General features: G+C 51.3%; 1 protein-coding gene across 8 annotated transcripts in view; it reads left to right on the forward strand.

Annotated features, from left to right (window-relative positions):
- Positions 1-264: 264 nt before the first annotated feature.
- The window catches only part of NFATC2 (nuclear factor of activated T cells 2), a 161,037-nt gene continuing 142,560 nt past the window's right edge, over positions 265-18,741 (forward strand). For 5 of the 8 annotated variants that reach the window (XR_003682787.2, XM_028498433.2, XM_028498430.2 and 2 more), the window contains exon 1: positions 15,993-16,366. Coding sequence is in view for 5 of the 8 variants with exons in the window: in XM_028498433.2 (XP_028354234.1) it covers positions 16,237-16,366 (130 nt within the window). In the remaining 3 variants the exon portion in view is untranslated. Of the gene's footprint in view, positions 739-15,992; positions 16,367-18,741 lie in introns of those variants that run through there. The other 3 variants (XM_007129001.4, XM_007129003.4, XM_028498435.2) reach the window with 3 other exon arrangements.

Raw genomic sequence — 18,741 nt, forward strand, 5'->3', positions numbered from 1 at the left:
ATGCCCACTTGGAAAACGGGGGGGGGGTGCGGGGGGTTTGGGAGCCTTGGGCATGATTTCTGCGAAGCTGCAGCGTGCTAGGGAGGCGGCGGCTGGAGCAATCCTTGCAAACAGCCTCCTGGAGCTCCTGCAAGGCCGACTTGGACACTCCCACGCCCCCACCCCCTTCTCCTCGCCGTCGCCCGCATCGCTCCCTCTCCCTGACTTTTCTCCCGAACAATCAGGGACTTGTGCTGGCGGCCGAGGGAGCCACGGAGCTGGCTGGCCGCGGAGGAGGCGACGTCATGGATTCCTGAGTGTGAAGTTTGCAGGAAAGCCCTTAGTTTTGGAGATGGACGGGATCCAGTGGTTTCCATGGCGCTGGATAAACAGGAGGAAACAGTGAGGGAATCCCGTTATTTTACTGCATTGAAAGCCTATAAACACGGAGCGCGGGGAAGGAAGTCGCGTTCCCTCTCGAGTAAGCCGGAGCGCCGAGCCGCGCCGACTCCGCCGCGCCGGGAGCCGGGAGCCTGGAGGCGGGAGGCGCGCAGCTCCCGGGCCGCTCGCAGGCTCCTCGGCCAGGGCAGCCCCGCGAGCATGCTTTAGAGAGGACGGCGCCCCCTTGGCTCCTGGTCTACCCAGACAGACCCCTCTCACCCCGCGCGCCGAAACCCCATCCCCTCCAGATGCAGAGAGAGGCTGCGTTCAGACTGGGGCACTGCCATCCCCTCCGCATCATGGGGTCTGTGGACCAAGGTAACTGACTCCCCCTCTATTCCGGACGCTTCCTCCTCCCACCTCTCAGCCCTTTCCCTTCTGCTCTCTTCCCGGGCGGCGCTTTCAGCTCCTGGCTGAGGTCGCGGGGAGGCCCGGGGACTCCGGTTTCCCAGGGCGCACAGGTAGCGTGGCCGGGAGGAGAGGCGCCCTCTCCCTGGCCAAGGAGGGGAGACTGGGCAGCCGACTTCAGACCACTTCCCGCGGGGGCAGCGAAGTGTCCCGAGGCGGGATTCCCCGGGCCAGTCTGTCAAAAGGATTGTCCCCTCCATGGGACACCGGGAGGGATTCTCGCTACTAACCGCGGGCTGCTTAACTATTTCCGCGCTGGGCTTTTGACAGCGGATGCCATTCAGCTGTGTTATTATTATCATCATCATCTGATCATCATCATTGTTTAGCTTTTTCTTTTCTTTTAGGAGAACAGGCTTGGCATTTTACTATTTAGTAAATCTAGTAATGAAGACTTTGCCTTTTAACAGAGCAGCAGATGCTCTGGGACATTTAAACAATTTTCTTCCCCGTTTTTTGATGTGTCTCATGGATACAGTCCTCCAGCTCCCCCTTTAAAGTGCAATGTACCGTCAGTTTGTTTTTGCGATCCGATTACACTCTATTTTCCGTGTTTCTGTCTCTTTTTCCCTCCTCCTGGAGTTCGTCCTGGAGTCATACTACTTGGATATTACGGGAGGGGCTTAACGTATATATGATATGAAAATATCCCATCTGGCTGGGATTGTGGAGGGGTTTAGGCTGTACACTAACGAATCTGACTTTAAAAGTGGAAACCAGGCGATGTGATGTGTTTTTCAGAGGCCAGCCCTGCAAATAGTGGGGGCACTGCCCGGAGGGCAGGGCTGCAAGAGTTAAATGAAATAAATATGCGTAGGAGGAGTCAGCTTCGTGTCATAAAATCAGAGTTGAATGTAGGTTTTGTGCTCTGCGTGGCTGATTAAAGTTCTGGGGCGGGGGGGGGGGAGAGAAATGACAATTTCAGTAAATAAACCTAAGGGGCTTTTTTTGAAAACCGGAGTGGGACCAAATGCCTCGGGTTAGGTAGATGGTGCGCTTTGCCACAGGGGACCTCAGTGACATATATTTTTAGTTGAGTTGCACTTTTGAAAGCAAGACCCTGCCAGCGCTTTGAACGTTTTAACTGGTACCAGTTTATCCTGTTCTCTGCTAGTGGTTAAGCCTATGACATAACGGCCAAAAAATGTTACTAATATTGCATCACCTGTAAAAGGGATGCTCTGAGACAGGCGACAGATATATTAAGGACGCGAATCGGTCTTTATTGCCGTATATACTGAAACACAGTATTTGATGTCATGATGGTGGGGGTGGGAGGACAGACGAACGCCAAATTTAGGTCAATTCGGAAAGAGAGAGCAAGAGCTGGGAAGAGAAATTGGACGTCTGTTTTACTGTGTGATCTCACACAAGCTTCACATTTTGTTGACGCTGCTACACCTCTGCTCCAGGTTTGTGAACTTGGTCCTCTCTCAAGGTTTTGAAATGAAGTGTGTGTATTCTGCGTGTGCATGTGCATCGCCTAACCGCCCCAGCCCACGCTCATGTGTGCAGGGATTGTGAGAACGTGCGTGCCAGTTTGTGTGTCCACATGTGGGAGACAGGGCACCGCATTGTTCCCGGCAAACGACGCTTGGCATGCCAGAGCAACTGGGCACGCAGAATGCAACTCCAGGCATCAAAGGCAGCTGGAGTGAGAGGCACTTCGACCGTGCCCTGCGTTGGGGCCTCCTGAGGGAAACCCAAATGGCCCCTCAAACTCAAACACCACCACGAGCGTAGGGGCAGATCTGAGGGTGCCTGCAGATGGGTGGGGTCATTAAATAGCAAATAGAAATATTTGCATGGTAAGAAAATACTGACCTTGCTGTGCAGTTTTGGGTCAAGGCCCTGGGAAAAACTGAAGATCTGAAAGAGGTGTGTTCAGTTTTATCCGAAGTGGGATGATGGAAAGTATTTCAGCAATAAACAAACCCAGGGTGAGTTCTGCTCACTCCCAGACCCGAGCTCCCTGCCTTCTGCCTGGGTTAGGATTTCTGCTTAGCTACATTGCAGCTGTGTGATCTTAGGCGAGTGACTTAACCTCTCTGGGCCTCAGTTTCCACATCTGTAAAATGGAGCCAATAATAATGTCTCCCTTAACAGAGATTGTGAGAGTCAGTGAGGTAGCGCACGTAAAGCATCTAAAATGCTCCCGTGCTTATAGTCAACGCTGGATGAACGTTAGCTGCAACTCCTATTGAAAATGCAAAACAATAACTTGTATTGATGTAGAAACTGGATTTCATGGCAAAAATTCTTTGAAGAGATGCAGTACTTTAAACCTCTCATCAAGGGACTTTATAACTTATAGGAGCTTCACAGTGACACAGATTGGGCCAAGATTATGGCTTGTGAAGCCTCCTCCTCACCTGCAAAAGGGAATAGTGATGACCTCACAGGGGTGTCGTGAGCATCGTATGAAATCATGCATATAAAACACTTACCTCTGGGCTTAACGTGCAGTTAATACACACTGGATGTTATTCTTTTCTTTTTTTTTTTTTTTTTTTTTTTTTTTTTTTGTTGTTGTACGCGGGCCTCTCACTGCTGTGGCCTCTCCCGTTGTGGGGCACAGGCTCCGGACGCGCAGGCTCAGCGGCCATGGCTCCCGGGCCCAGCCGCTCCGCGGCATGTGGGATCTTCCCATACCGGGGCGCGAACCCGGTTCCCCTGCATCGGCAGGCGGACGCGCAACCACTGCGCCACCAGGGAAGCCCCTGGATGTTATTATTTTCTGACAGTTGAGGACAATGAGAGCCAGCGTCGCCCACGGTCACACAGTAAGTTCATAGCACAATGCCTGGCACACGGTAAGGGCTCTGTTGCCTTCCACAGGGGTGAGAGCAGCCACGTTATGAGTATTGACTGGAAGCGGCGGGGCAAAGTGTTTTGCAAGTATCAAGTCTTTTAATTGTCACGGCCACTGTACACCACAAGTGCTGTGATCAGTGTCTCCTTCGCAGAGGAGTGGAGTGAGGCACAGAGAGGGGCAGTAACTGGCTGAGTGCTACCTAGCAGGGAAGTGGTGGAGACTGTAATTCGAACCCAGGCCCTTGGCCACATGCTCTGCTGTCTCTGTTACTTACTAATGTTATCATAATTTTTAATCACATCATTTGACAGATGAGGAAACTGAGGCAGACCAGAGCCTTGTCCTGGGCTTTTTTGCCAACACCGTGTTGTTCCTTGACATATCCTGGAAGAGAAGGAAGCGTGGGAGGATGTGGAGGGTATGAGCATCATTTAGAGACGGGGAAACTGAGGCAGCCACTGATTTGTCCCAAGCGGAGGGTGAGTCAGGGAGAGCTCCTTACCTTGCCTCAGGGAAACGAAAGCACAGTGTTTCCATTTCCGCTAGAGGAAGAAAAGTCCCCATATGGCCAGGAGGCTGTAAAGCCAGCTCTACTTTCTGTCCACACAGAACTGAGACCCCGTCCAAGGGCCCCTCCTCCTGGCTGAGCCCCTCCCTGGCTACCCAGATGGCCCCTCCTCCAGCAAGGCCTTCCGGGTCGCTCCTTCTCTTCCCAGAACTTCAGGGAGAGTCACTTACTTTCCCAGATGCTCCTCCGACTGCCTTTATTAAGGCTTTCCTTAGCTGGATTGTAAGCTTCCTGAGGACAGGGCCAGGTCTCCTGTTTCTGTGAATCTCCAGTGGATCCCAGGTAATGTTTCTACACCCAAGACGTCAACAGCTTGAGAATTGAGTGAGAGGTTCAAATCTTGGCTCTGCCACTTGCTGGCTGCATGACCTCGTGCAAGTAACTTCACTCTCCTGTGCCTCAGTTTCCCCACGTATAAAAAAGTGATAGTAATATTGTCTGGAATATTGGTTAATATATTGAACAACTGAGTATCAGCCAATCAGCACAGCAGGAGCAGGGTCCCAAGAGACTCCCCTGCTGGGCCAGGCTTTAACCCTTTATCTGCTGAATTGTAGAGAGGGTCTCAAGGCAGCAGAGGCCCTTGAGGGGGGGAAGACAGCCATCATTTACCAATCTATGGATAGTTTCAATCTTTTAGTAAACGATACGAACCTCAAAGTACCCACTTAATTACTAAGTGCTGTTATTATTAGTGTACAATTCATTAATTCAATATTTATCCACCCCCCCCCACATACAAATCCAACCTAAAAAAGCCAATTACCAAGTGCCTCCCCACACATATTCTCATTGGCTGGCTCTCACTTACTACACACATGAGTGATTATTTCACTTCTTAACCTGGAAGAAGCCAGGCAGGTTCCTATTTTTGTTCCTTTGCTAGAACAGGAATTTGAGACTCAGACTGCCCAGACTCGAGAGGAGACCTCCTCTGGGCTCCCGGGGCCCCCACCCTGGCGCCGCCCCACCCTGCACCCCTGTACTCATCACACTGGTGGTCGTTGTCTGTGCCCTGTCTCTGTCTTCATCCAGACTTGAACTCCGGGAACCAGAAACCACAACCGTCTTATTCACCCTTGTGGCCCCAGTGCCTGGAACAGCGCCTGATACGTAGCAGGTGCTTGGTACATTTTTTGTTCAATGGATGGAGGAGTGAATGAATGAATGAATGAGGCACAGTAGGGGTGATATGACCTGCTAAGGCCACAGAATTAAGACTTAAACTCTGGGGACTTCCCTGGTGGTCCAGTGGTTAAGGCTTTGCCTTCCAACGCAGGGGGTGTGGGTTCGATCCCTGGTCGGGGAGTTAAGATCCCACGTGCCAAAAAACCAAAAAACATAAAACAGAAGCAATATTGTAACAAATTCAAAAAAGACTTTAAAAATGGTCCACATAAAAAAAAATTATAAAAAAAAAAGACAGACTCTGAAGCACTGTGCCATCTTTCTGGCTCACTCGCTTCTGCCTCCTTTTGACAATGACAGTGGTTTTGACTTCCATGTTTTCCCACCAAGGGCTGGTGACCTAGGCGGGCTTCGTGCTGGGTCACCTACCAGGCACACGCTCTCATGTTGTTCTCTGGAACGAGTCAGCCCCGAACAACAAAAACAGCAGCCAACACTTACGGAGTGCCACGTATGGGCCAGGCCCCATCCCCAGAGCTTCCCATGGGCCGCCTCATTGGTCCTCGACCAGTTATTACCCCGTCTTGCACAGGGAGGGGTAGCCACCGCCCCAGGGTCACATCGCTAATTGCAAAGCTTGGAACCCATCGCACTCCACCACGGTGATCCCGGTTAGGCTGAGAGATCATAGCCAGAAGGGGATCTGTTTTCCCTACCAGACACGTACTGTAGGGCCAAGCACTTTACAGATATTCTCTCAGTGGCTTCTCACAAAATAACCTGAGTGGTTGGTTCGGAATATGATCCTCCCGTTTCAAGAGGAGGGGACCGAGACAGGGCGCGGTCAAGGCATTTGGAGGACAGAGCTGATGCCGAAAGCTCAGCATTTCAGGGCCGCACGGGCCTATCTCTCCAGTTCCCTGCAGCAGGATCACCCGGCCAGACGGTGAGCTGGAGAGAGGCGCTGCAGCCCCTCCAGGAGCCCGCCCTCCACAGTTTGCAGTGGGAGTTCCTCCTGCCTTCCGCCTTGCCTTTCTGGGCCACTCAGGAGCTCCTGGCGGCCCCCATCCCTTCCTTTTCCGGTTGGGACCTGCCAACAGAGACTCATTTCCTCAAAGCCTCTCTCAGTGGCCAAAGCCCCGCCGGGCGCTTCTTTGGCCCGATGCTCCAGCGCTCCCAAATCCGGTGCGGCCACCGCTGTCAGAGCCAGTGCGCGCCAGACCGCTTACTCCTTGGCGCGGTCCACTGCTTCCCTCTGCCACGGCCTTGCCAGTCTCTCCACCCGGGGTCCCCGCTCCCTTTTCTCACATCTTTCTTCAAGGCCCACCTCCTCTTAGAAGCCCCCTTGACCATTTAATTCTATGTCATCGTTTTGAGCATCTACTATGCGCCAGTAACCCTCCAAGATGCTGGGGATAAGGTGAACAAGACTGCTGGCGTCTCCCCTCACCGGGCAAACATCGAGGGAACAAACCAGGAACATCCAAGATAGTGTGGAGTGGTGTTAAGTGCTAGAGACCAAAATAGGGGAACAGGGCTGCGGATGGCTCAGTATATATGGGCGTGTAGCGCGTGGGCGTATGAGTTTCCTGTGGCTGCCATCACAGATGACCACAAACTGGGTGGCTTAAAACAACGGGGATCCACTCTCTCAGAGTTTCAGAGACAGAACGTGTGAACTCAAGGTGTCAGCGGGCCATGTTCTCGCTGAAGGCTCTAGGGCGGCATCCTTCTGTGTCTCTTTGAGCTCCTTGTGGCCCTTGGTGGTCCTCGGCGTTCCTTGGCTTGTAGCTGCATCCTTCTACTCTCTGCCTTTGTGTTCGCGTGGCCTTCTTCCTGTGCGTACGTGTGTTCTGTCCTCTTCTTGTAAGGACACCAGTCATCGGATTAGAGCCGTTAGCCCTAAGGACTTCATCTGAACTTGATCATATCTGCAAAGACCCTCTTGCCAAATAAGATCACAGTCACAGGTAGCTGAGCTTAGGGCTTGAACATATTTTGGGAGAGGGAAGTCGTTCAGCACACAATAGTAGGGGTTGCTAGTTCACAGTGGATGGTCCCCTGCTCTCTAAAGAGATGTCTTATTCATTGACCTCTGAATGGTGGGGGATCTGCCTGTACAGGATCTGGGGGACAAGCATCCCAGGCAGAAGGGACAGAGAGTCCAGAGGCCTTGAGGAGAGACGTGTGCTTGGGGTAGTCAATGAACAGCAAGACCAGTGTGGCAGGAACAGAAAGGGGGAGAGGGGAAGTGTGATAGGAGACAGATCGAGGAAGCAAGCCAGAGCAGGACCCAGCAGGATCTTGTGGGCAATTTGAAGTTCATTCTCATGGTAATGGAGAGGCATTGGGGAAATCTGAGGCAGCAGAGGGTGTGAGCTCATTAACCTTTTCGTAGGGTCATACTGACCCTTAAGTGGGGAATGTCCTTTAGCCAGCTAAGAGTGGATGCTTAGGATACAGGTGGGAGGCTATGGTGGCTGCAGGTGGTGGCCTGGGCAGGAGATGACAGGGGCTGTGGGACCAGGGGGGGAGGAGGAAGTGGGGAGGAGTTGGTACTTCCCTGTCTGTAGAACGTTCTCCTTTTCGGTTCTCAGACTGTGTTCCCTTGAGCCCCGGAGTTCTGCAGGGATGGTCCCTGTCTTTGGCACCTGAGGGTAGATGCTATTAATTTTGTGAATGATATGAACAACGGCTTTTCAATGGGTCTTCCTCTTGGCCCAGCCTGGATTCCCCACGCCAGCTCCTCTTTCCCTCTCTGCTATCTCTGGGAGTTATAAGACTTTTCGCAGCGTTTCATCTTGGTCCAAAAATGTCCCTTAGTGCATCCACCCTTAGCTAATAACCCAGGAACAGTGTGACTCAGTAACGAGTATCAGACTGGTGTGGGACAAAACCACTTCCGTGGTGGCATGTGTGACTTCAAAAGTAACATCACAACCTACTCCGTGCCTTAGTTTCTTTAACTGAACAGCGGGGGTGATAGTAATCTTTACACATGGCGGTGCTTCGAGGTTTGAAGATCACGGCTGTGATGCTCTCAGTGTATATAAAGTGGTCAGTTCCTGTTAGCTGCCATTTACACTATTATTTTATTGTTTTAAATTCAAGTTGTTACTTTCCTTCAGCCTACTAACCTTCAAGTGTCCTTCCTGATTGGGATAAATCCATTTCCTACCAAATCTTTGGAGTCTTTTCTGGATGACCTAGTTCAGTCACTCAACCAATGAGTTCAGAGGGGTTTGTGGAGGACCTGCTATTGCAAGACACTGGCTAGGTGGTGTGGAGAATATCCAAGACATATAAGAAGCTCTCATTTGCATTTGAAAGTCAGATAAAGATTTTTTTTTTTTTCAAAATCAGATAAAGAGACAATTGTGTGAAGCCATTTACATGCAAAGGAACTAAAAGTTCCCATGAAGTCTAGTGACTGTGCTGATAGAGGAATTTAAGAGACAGAGGGCAAGAGCCGATGCCATGTGCTTTCTGGGGGGGTGGGAGGGTGGGAGATGCTCTGGGGTGTGATTGTGCTGGAGGGAGGCTGGTGGAGGGTGGCCTGGAGATCCCTGAAGTCAGCTTGCTTGTCTGCGTCACTCCCTGACTTCAGAGATTATGAAATGGACACAGATGTTCGAGTCTGCAAGACCAGGGCAGGAGAGAGGATGGAGACGAGCATCACGATACGGGGGGTGCGGTCATCTAGGAAGACAGCCTGGGTGACAGAAGGGTGATGCCGGAGAGAGGGGAAAAGGCAGATGGTTGAGAAATAGCTGTGGGGCTGGGCAACGACTCACCAATGCTCCATCCCTTAACTAATCTACCCTCTGCTGCCTGCCAGTAAGGCTCTGATGCAGTAGAAGATGAAGCTCCCCTGGCAGAGGGATGGCGGCACCTCCTGTTTAATGGAAGGCAAGGGCGGCAGTTTAAGAGCTAGGTGAGTGTGCTGATCGTGCCTTCCTGTTAAATATCCGTTCCGTAAGGCAGAGGGGAACGTGCTACGAAGCAAGGAATGAAGAGGCCAAACAAAGCCAGGACAGAGTAGGTGAGCAGGGCCTAGGCAGGAGTCAGGAGCCTGGAGACCAAGGCCTCGAGCTCAGTGCTCACGGGGACGGGGACGGACAGGGGCAGCTGGGTGGGGCAGTGGTGACCTGAAAGCAATAGGATTGTCTGAAGGAGGCAGCCTCTACTCAGCCCCAGGTGACGATCCACCTGGGAATACAGACCCTGCGTATTGTGGCCTGATCTCCCCGTTTTGGGGGAGACGCTGGATTTTTTTTTTGCGGTACGCGGGCCTCTCACTGCTGTGGCCTCTCCCTTTGCGGAGCACAGGCTCCGGACGCGCAGGCTCAGCGGCCACAGCTCATGGGCCCAGCCGCTCCGCGGCACGTGGGATCCTCCCGGACTGGGCCACGAACCCGCGTCCCCAGCATCGGCAGGCGGACTCTCAACCACTGCGCCACCAGGGAAGCCCGAGGCTTGGATTTTTAAATGAAACCTCTCAATGAAAAAACTGTTAGTTCAGATTTTAAAAAACAAAAAATTAAGGGCAAGGCCAAACATACTATGCCTGCAGGATGGGTTTGGCCGAGCTACTGCAGACCTGTGACCACCGCTGGGAGTCTGATGTGGCATCTTCTTACAGTCCACACCTTGATTTGGGTTCTGGCTTTTAGCAGATCCCTGCTTTCCTAGAGCTTTTACCCTCAGTGCCTGCCCCAGGGGGCCGCCAATTTCAACAAACTGCCTTCAGCTAAAAGTGCCTCCTGGAAATTAGTTATCTCACAGCAGAGAAGTCCTGTTCAGGTTTTAAAAGATGATGTCGATCACAGATTGGAGTGAAAGTCAAGTTTGAAACTGTCTTGTTGTTCCCCCAATTCATAAGGAGCTCATTCCTGGAAAATGGCTTTGTGGGGAGGCAACGTGGAAGTGGGCGCTGAAAAACTCAAGTGATCAAAATGAATAATATTTTCATGTAACATTTTAGAAATCAAAATTGATGCAAAAAATCCAAGATGAACCAAAAATAGAAATAAAAATTTTAAATAAAGACGGGATCAGTATTACTCATCTTCCCTTTGCTTCAGGGTCCAGTATGACTCTGCACAGCACTATTACTGATTCTGTCTTTATTCGAAATGGAACGATTTGCCCACCATGGATTTTTTTTGCGTTAATTTTGATTTTTAAAAAACATTTCATGAAAACATAATATATTCGATTACTGAGGTTTTTGGTGCCCTCTTAAATTTTGCCTCACTCACCTCACTCTGGTTCCAGCCCTGGTGGAGTCAAAGGCATCCATCTGTAAATTAAAATATTCGCAACTAGGGTGGTAATCCCAGGATGTGCTTAAATTGAGGGGAGATCGCGTTTTGGAATCTGGTAAAGAAAATTTCTACTTTTCGGATTAAACACGTTTCAGTGCCTACTTATAGTCAGGCTTTTACTGTGATGGGGGTTGTCAGGTTCAGAATGAGTAAAAGATGAACATATGAATAAAACATGCTGCAGAGATAAGGGCTATGAGGAACATAAAGCAGGGTCAGGGGACAGAGGAGGCCAGGGGATGCTATTTTTATGGGGATGGTCATGGAAGCTGACATTTGAGCTGAGGAATGAACAAAGCCAGGAAGTGACAAATATCAGTGGGAATAGTAGGTGCAAAGGCCCTGGGGTGGGGTCACGCTTGGCATTTTCAAGGCCGATCACGGTGGCAGAAGGGAGTCAGAAAAGGGAAAATGGCAGGAGATAATACCTAAAGGGAGCTGGGGCAGGGGTGGTTTATCTAGGACCTTGTAGGCCAAGGTCCTTGTGTTTAATTCTCACCTTAATGGGAAGCCATGGGAGGTTTATCGGATGTATATTTTGAAAGGATCCCTTTCGCTGCTCCATGTAAGGGCCAATGTGGAAGGGAGGAGGGAGACCAGGGAGGAGGCTATCATACTCGTCCGGTGAGAGATGGTGGGGGGCTAGGATTGCTGGGGTGGGAGGAAGAGCAGTGAAGTTGGTGAAAAACGGTGGGATTTGGGTTACGTTTTGAGGGTTTTTGATTTGCCGAGGGTTTGCACGTGGGTGTGAGCAAACGCGAGGAATAAAGGACTTACTCCTTGGTTTTCGGTGGGGGAATGGGATGAATGGGAGGGTGATATTTGAGCTGGGAACAGTGGGAGAGGAGCGGTTTCAGAGGATAACAGGGTTGGTTTGGACACGTGTATTTTGAGGGGCCTGTTGGATGCCCAGATGGAGATGCTGGGTGGACAGGGGGATATGTGAGCCCAGGTTTCAGGGGAGGGGTCCAGGCTGAGGCTAAAAATGAGCTTTACACCAGAAGGGGGAAAGGAGGGCAGAGCTCTGTGTGGGTGGGTGGGGGGGTCCTTCCAGGGCCAACTTGAAGGGGCCTCAGGACTCAGAGCCACCTGGGGTGGGGTGGGAGGGCCCCAGAGGGTGGTACACCTCAGGTATTTGTATTCACATGCAATCAGATTATGCTGCCTTCTAAGAGGCAGCCTGGGAGAGGAAAAGAGATAACTCAAGGATGACAGTATGCATATCTTTCATGTGCTTCCACTGTTTTCTATCTCAACTTCCCTCACCATAGTTCACGCCCCATTTTCTCTTGCCTGGATGACTGTATGAACCTCCTAATTGGTCTTCCTGCTTCAATACTCGCCCCCTGCAGTTTCTTCTCCACGCAGAACCCAGAGCAACCGCTTAAAACCCCAAATATGATCTTGTCATGTATGTGCCTAATACACTTGAGTCATTCCTCGTTGGTCTGAGGTCCAAAATTCTCCACACGGGCCCTCAGGCCCCACACACCCCCAAGCCTTACCTCACACCATCTTCTTGTCCGTTCCTGAGCACCTGCCACTCCAGTCTTTTTTCAGTTCTGCCAATACGTCCTACTTCCTCCTGCCTCAGGGCCTTTGCACGTACTTTCCCATCTGGCTGTTAGTTCTTCCCCTCACTATTCTCTGGCTAACTTCTATTCAACCTTCTGTTCTCAGCTCCAATATCACCTCCCCAGGGAAGCCTTCCCTGAATTCCCTGTCAACATCAGGTTTCCTTGATATAAGCTCTGTGGCATCTTCTTCTTTCCTTTCATGGCACTTACCTCAGTTTGTAATTATACACTAGCGTAAATGCTTTTGAACGGAGCTGAATTCCCGGGCCAGGGTCAGATGTGTGCTAGGAGTTTCAAACTCTCAGGGGCCTCATGAGCTTCCCATTGCACTTTTATTGGGGAACCCGGAGAAAAGCTAAAAGGCTAGGGCCTCTGCGAGGAGGCCAGTGACAGGGCAGAGGGAAGGTTGACAGAGCTGCACTGTCAAGGCCTCCATCCCACCCCCACCTTCCTGCTGTGGCCTCTGAATGCATAAGGGTCATGTATTCTGCCCCTAGCCCTTGCTTCGAACAGCACAAATTATTTATTTTGGAAATGAAAATATGCCTCCCCCCCCCACCCAAGCCGCACCCTTCAAAATGGCCTTTAGAGAAGAAAACCCTCTCACTTCTCACTGCTCTAGCAGAAACTTTGTTATGGGTCAGGGCCTCGTTTGAACTCCTTCCCTTAAAGAACTCTGATTTGGTGCAGATCCTAGAAACTTTAAAAATATATCCACTGTTCAGAAGAACAACTTAGACAATTAGAGTATTATTTAGAATGTCCTGAATCATTCTCATAAGGCTGAAGTTTTTGTAGCAGTTTATCAGTTGTAAAGTGATTTTTACCTTTATTATCTCATCCTATTATTGGGTATCTCAAGAGGATATCAGTTGGGGGTAAGAATTTAGATTCTTGCTCAAATAGTTGGGTGGCCAGAGGAAGCCTCAGGGAGGACGGCCCTTAAAGAGAAATATAAGGATCTTATATACACAAAGACAAACTCTTTTGTCCATCCATCCATCCATCCATCTACTCTCCATCCATCCATCCATCCACTTATCCATCGATCCATTCATCCATTTATCCATCCATTCATCCATTTATCCATCCATCCATCCATCCATTCATCCATTTATCCATCCATTCATCCATTTATCCATCCATCCATCATCCATCCATCCACTCATCTATCCATTCATTTATCCATCTGCACATCCACACATCCATTGTACATAAAGCTGTGAATGAGGCACTCATGACCCCTGCCCTAATGGGTCTCATAGGCTAGTGGAGATAAAATTCTCCAATTGGCCAAGCCTGGATCATTTGTTCACTTCTTTGCCAGGGGAGTATGGTACAGCTGGGTTGATAATTTTACCAAGATTGTATCAAGAGTAGTTTCCCAAAGGAACACACTGGGGTGTTGTTATCAGAAGAAGTGGGGAATGATGCCAGGGAGGCAAAATCAATAGAAGTCCACTAGATTAGAGGCATTTAATCATCATGGATGGAGGAATGAAAAGGGACACTTGAGGATGACACCAGCCTTTCTCCTTTTCTATATCACAAGGACTGGTTGGTTCCTTTGTTTATCCCTGACCAAGTTTCAGGGTTTGGATTTTGAGTCCTGTCATAGGGACCCAAGAGCATCCATCTCCTTCTAGATACTTGGCTGTAAGTGTCGCAGCCTGGGTCACCTCCTCTCCTCGACCTAAATTTATCAGCCACCCCTAAGATGCTTGGATACACCCAGTATATGTATGCTTATGCTTAGGAAACAAAGAAGAGGATTTTTTAATGCTCTGACAACCAGAAAGTGCTTCCCAAGACTCTGAAAGTTCATAAATCTTGAGCCAGGCCCAGGACCCTGGAATGGAGTTTGTGTCTGAACTAGTGATTCTCACTTTGGGCCACACATTGGAAGCATCTGGGGAGCTTTTACACAGTACTGATGCCTGGGCCTCAAACATTCTGATTATAACTGGGCCCTCCTGGGGCCCAGCCATTTGAAATTTTTTAACAGCTCTCCAGGTGGGTCTAATGTGTAGCTTGGGTTAAGAGCCACTGGTCTAAGTGCAATTTGGAAAGCCCTATTCATTGCTGTGTCTCTGCTAACAGGATAGAAACATGATGAGGGTAGAGACCATGTCCTGCTGACGGCTGCATCCCCAAGATCTGTAGCAGTGCCAGGTACCTGGCAGGTGCCCAGTAAAGATTTGTGGAATGAATGATGATTGATAGCTTCACACAAACCCCTTAACGGAGCAGAGATGGCTCCCCCTTCTCTTCTAGAGAAGAGTGCATCTTGTCTAGACTTCTGGCACGTGGGGAAGGGTTAGAGTCAGTCCCCATCTGAGATCAAGCTGTGGTTCTCAGGGACTCCTTGAACCTCTCCCACCTACTTTTCTGATCCAGCCATTCTCAACACTGGCTGCCCTTTAGATTCATCTGAGGTCATTAAAAAAAAAAAAACAGCTTTGGGTGTTCCAGTTCAGTGGGTTTGGATTGAAACGTGGAAACAGGCATTTTTTTTTAAAGTGTCTCAGGTGATGCTAACGTGCCGTAAGGGTTGAGGCCACTGCTCTCATCTCACCGTTTTTACCTCTGTGAGCCTGTTTTCTGACTTTAGCTAACTTGGTCCGAGGCCCCTGGAAGTGTTTCATGGGGGGTGGTAGTAGGTTCTTATGTACTGTTCCCCAGATGTACCTGTTCCTAACATTCACCTTGGGTGCATGCTTAAAAATACACAACCCTGAGCCTTTACTCCAGACTTAGGGTTTCAGAAGCTCCAGTGAGGGGCCTGGGAATCTGTGTTTTTAACAAGCGTCCAGGCGTACTTGTCACCTGCCAACCTCTCCACCTGCACTGCCCTCCTTCCTGGTCTCCCACACGAGAACACCTTCTGGCTCTTACTTTCTTTTGGTTCCCACCGCCGGAACACTTTTCCCCCAGATCCTCCCATCAGTCTGGTTCAACCAAATGCTACCTTCCCAGAGAGGCCCTACCTGACCACCGAAGTGACCAAAGTCTCGTGAACCCCCAGCCTTTACCCTATATCTCTGGTGAGCTCTCTCCTGACACCCTACGGGGATGATCTTTGCTCCCCGTTTATCTCCTGCATGACTCTTCCCCCACCAGAAACTGAGCCCCAGCAGTGCAGTGTCTGGTTCATGCTGGGTCCCTGGCACCTGGCCCATGTCAGGTGGCCAAGAGGTATAGATGTAAAGGTGGGACTTGCTCTCTGAGAGTATCTCTGATTCTTTCCCAGGTCCTGGGAATTGAGTTCAGGGGCACGCAGGTGACTGATGTAGGTGAAAATCATGCCACAGCTGTGGGCCGAGAGGCACCTGGAGACACGAGTCTGCAAGACAAGGGCGTGGGTGCACTCCCTCCCTCCATCCCCGCCCCCCCGCCCCCTTAGATTAGAAAAGAGGAAAAAGGTTGAGATCAGCCGGTCATAGAGGGCAAACGACAAGAGGCTTTCTCATCCGGATCCTGGGTCCGGCAGGGGCGCAGAGCTCACCGCAGGGAGGGTAGGAGCAGCGGCCGCACCAGAGCGCCTGGCGGTGGCCCCGGCGGGTTGCTACGCGCGGTGCTCGGGTAGTGCGGCCAGGGCCAGGGGGCGGCCTCCTTCCTCCTGGGCCCGCCCGCCACTCCTCCCCTCCCTTCCCCCCTCCCTCCCCGGGTCCCTGGGTGGCGGCCCCGCCCCCGCCGACCCGGCCGCGCTGCCCCGCCTCCCCTCTCCCCTCCCCGGGCTGCAACAGGTGCCTCCCGGAGCAGGAAGCCCGCGCCGCCGCCGCCGCTCAGCTCCTGCGGGAGCGTCCAGGACCCGCTGCGCCAGGCGCGCCGTCCCCGGACCCGGTGTGCGTTCCCACGAGGGCAGTGACCCTGCCGCTCCACCCGCCTCTCCGCCCCGCTTCCTGCCTCATTCGCCACCCCCGACGAGGGCCCAGGAGACAGCCGAGCCTGCCCTCGCCCCCGGCCCGCCGCCCTCCCGCCGCTCTGCGCGCCATGGACGCCCAGGAGCCGCAGCCCGACCCCGACGGCGGGGGCGCCCCGGGCCACGAGCCTGGAGGCAGCCCCCAAGACGAGTTTGACTTCTCCATCCTCTTCGATTATGACTATTTGAATCCTATCGAAGGTCGGTGGAGGCTCGCCCCGGCCTGGCCTCCGAGCCCGGGCTGGGGCTTGGGCCTGGGCAGTGGACACAGGGCCCCCTTTTGCCCCACGTGTCACACTTACTGGGGGGCCTGGAGCGGGGGGGGGTGCCTCTCCCCCCGGCTGAGAGGGAGGGCGCGAGGCGTCAGGGACTGCAGCCGCCTTTAGGGGGCGCTAGGCTCACTCTGCCGGGTAGGGCGTCGGTTTCCAGTTACTTCTCCCTGATTGTCACTGGTAGCAAAGCAAAAGGTGGCAGGGGTCTTAGCTGGCCTCTTGCCTGCTGCTGGTCGTCAGAGGGCAGCGGAAGCTACTGGTTTGCCTTTGGAGGGAGGAGACGAGGAAGCCAAAGAATGGAGTTCGTGGGAAGGGGCCGGTGCAAACAGAGGGCAGGTGAAGCGGATCCTCCCACCTCCGGGCACCACCGCCTGCGAGCCCGTCGTTGCGGACTTTGTGTTGACACTAAGGAAGAGGTTGTCTGTATCTAATGCTGGAGGGTGGTTTGACTTCATCTTAGGCGGCTGGCCCATTTCCTCCCTCGGGTCTGCCGCTGTGTTTGCACATCACCCCGCATGGCTCAGTGTAAGCTTTATTAAGGGATCCCCCACCCCGCCGTCATCATGGCTGTGGGCGGTTGGGGGGAGCCGACCTGTGGATTCAGGAAGATGCAGGCTGTTCCTGCCTCAGCGACCTGTCGGTCGGTGCCTTCAAGTGCGCTCTGCGCTGGGGACCGGGGATTTCCCCAGGCTGGGCCGTCATTTCACGTGTTTAACAGGAGCCTTGGTCAGAAGGAGAAGGTCGCACACCCAACCTCACTGTATTTTTCTGGTTAGCAGGTTGTCTTGGGGAAAAAAAAAAAACCCGACCAGGCTTCCTGATTTTGACAGCCTAGCCAAGCCAGTGCTTATTGAAGCCTCTGGGGCAGGCCTGGTGGTAACTTCCAGATGCACTTGGGCTTGGCTGCATTAGGGAAAGCGGGAAGGGGTTGTGCTGCCTGCTGTGTGTAGGAGGACTTTTCCGGACTCTCCGGGGCTTGCTGTTTCCCAGAGATGCTGGGTTAGGCGGAGAAGTTTTAACTTTCCTTCCACAGCGTCTTCAGGTGAAGCTCCTTAGGTGAGGGGCTTGCTTTGACTTCGGAGATGCCCTTCACTCGGATACCAAGTGAAGATGGTAATTCGTAATTATTCTCTATTTTGGCTGGAGGTGGAAATAATTATCCAGCCAAAGAGACCAGTCTTCTTGAGTTGCAATCCGGAGGCCATCCTGTGCTTTGAAAAGATACAGTTAAGAATCTGCAAACGATCCCTCTAGCATCAGTGGTCTTGCTGTTTGTTAAGATTAAACTCATGTTTTGTAGGGAACTAATACTTACACCCCTCCCAGATTCACAATCAACGAACTTTTTTTTTTCCTGCAGTGGGGGGAGATTTCCGGGGAAATAGTTTCCAAGCCAAATCCGATGGGAGGTGCTTTTTATAGTTTTTCTTGGCAAGGGGTGCTTGGTGGCTGCCAGATGGGTGTCTAAATGACCACAGTGAAGGCCCCAGAATCTATTTCTTAAAAATAAACTTTATTTTTTGCAACAGTTTTAGATTTACAGAAAAGTTGTAAAGGTAGTACGGCAAGTTCTCATATACCCAGCACTGTACCAAGCTACCTATATGATGAACATCTTACATTAGTTGACACATTTGTTACAATTAATGAGCCAATATTATGATACAGTATTATGGACCTAAGTCCATACTTTATTCACATTCAGGCTGTCGTTTTTTATTTTTATTTATTTATTTTTTAAATGAGCTTGATAGTTTTGAGGAGTACTGATCAAGTACATTGTAGAATGTCCCTTCAATGGGGTCTTATGTTTTTCTTATGGTTAGACAGGGCTATGGGTTTTGGGGGAGGAAGACCACAGAGGTAAAGTGACCATTTCCATCACATCATATCAAGGGTACCTACTATCCACATGATTTATCACTATTGATGATGGCCTTGATCACCTGGCTGAGGTAGCCTTTGGCAGGTTCCTCCACTGTAAGGTTACTCCTTTCTGAACTGTGCTCTTTGGAAAGAGGTCACTATGTGCAGCCCCACTTAAGGAGTGAGGTATTATGCTCTGAGATCTGTAAAATAATGACCCCTTGCTGGGAAGCCGGCAGCACAGAAACATCATGGCTCCGGAAGAGAAGAGAAGGGATGTCGTGAGCCTTGAGAGGCTAAAGCGAGCTGTACCAGATGTGGGTCTGGCTCACCCAGATGTTAATAGCCGTCCCCTCTCTCTTCTTCCACATGACGGACCTCCCCAAGGGCCAACACTAGCCTTATCTTGCTATTGGGCTTTGTCCCAGGTGACAATAA

Source organism: Physeter macrocephalus, chromosome 14, assembly GCF_002837175.3.
Source record: "Physeter macrocephalus isolate SW-GA chromosome 14, ASM283717v5, whole genome shotgun sequence".
NCBI classification, from domain to species: domain Eukaryota; kingdom Metazoa; phylum Chordata; class Mammalia; order Artiodactyla; family Physeteridae; genus Physeter; species Physeter macrocephalus.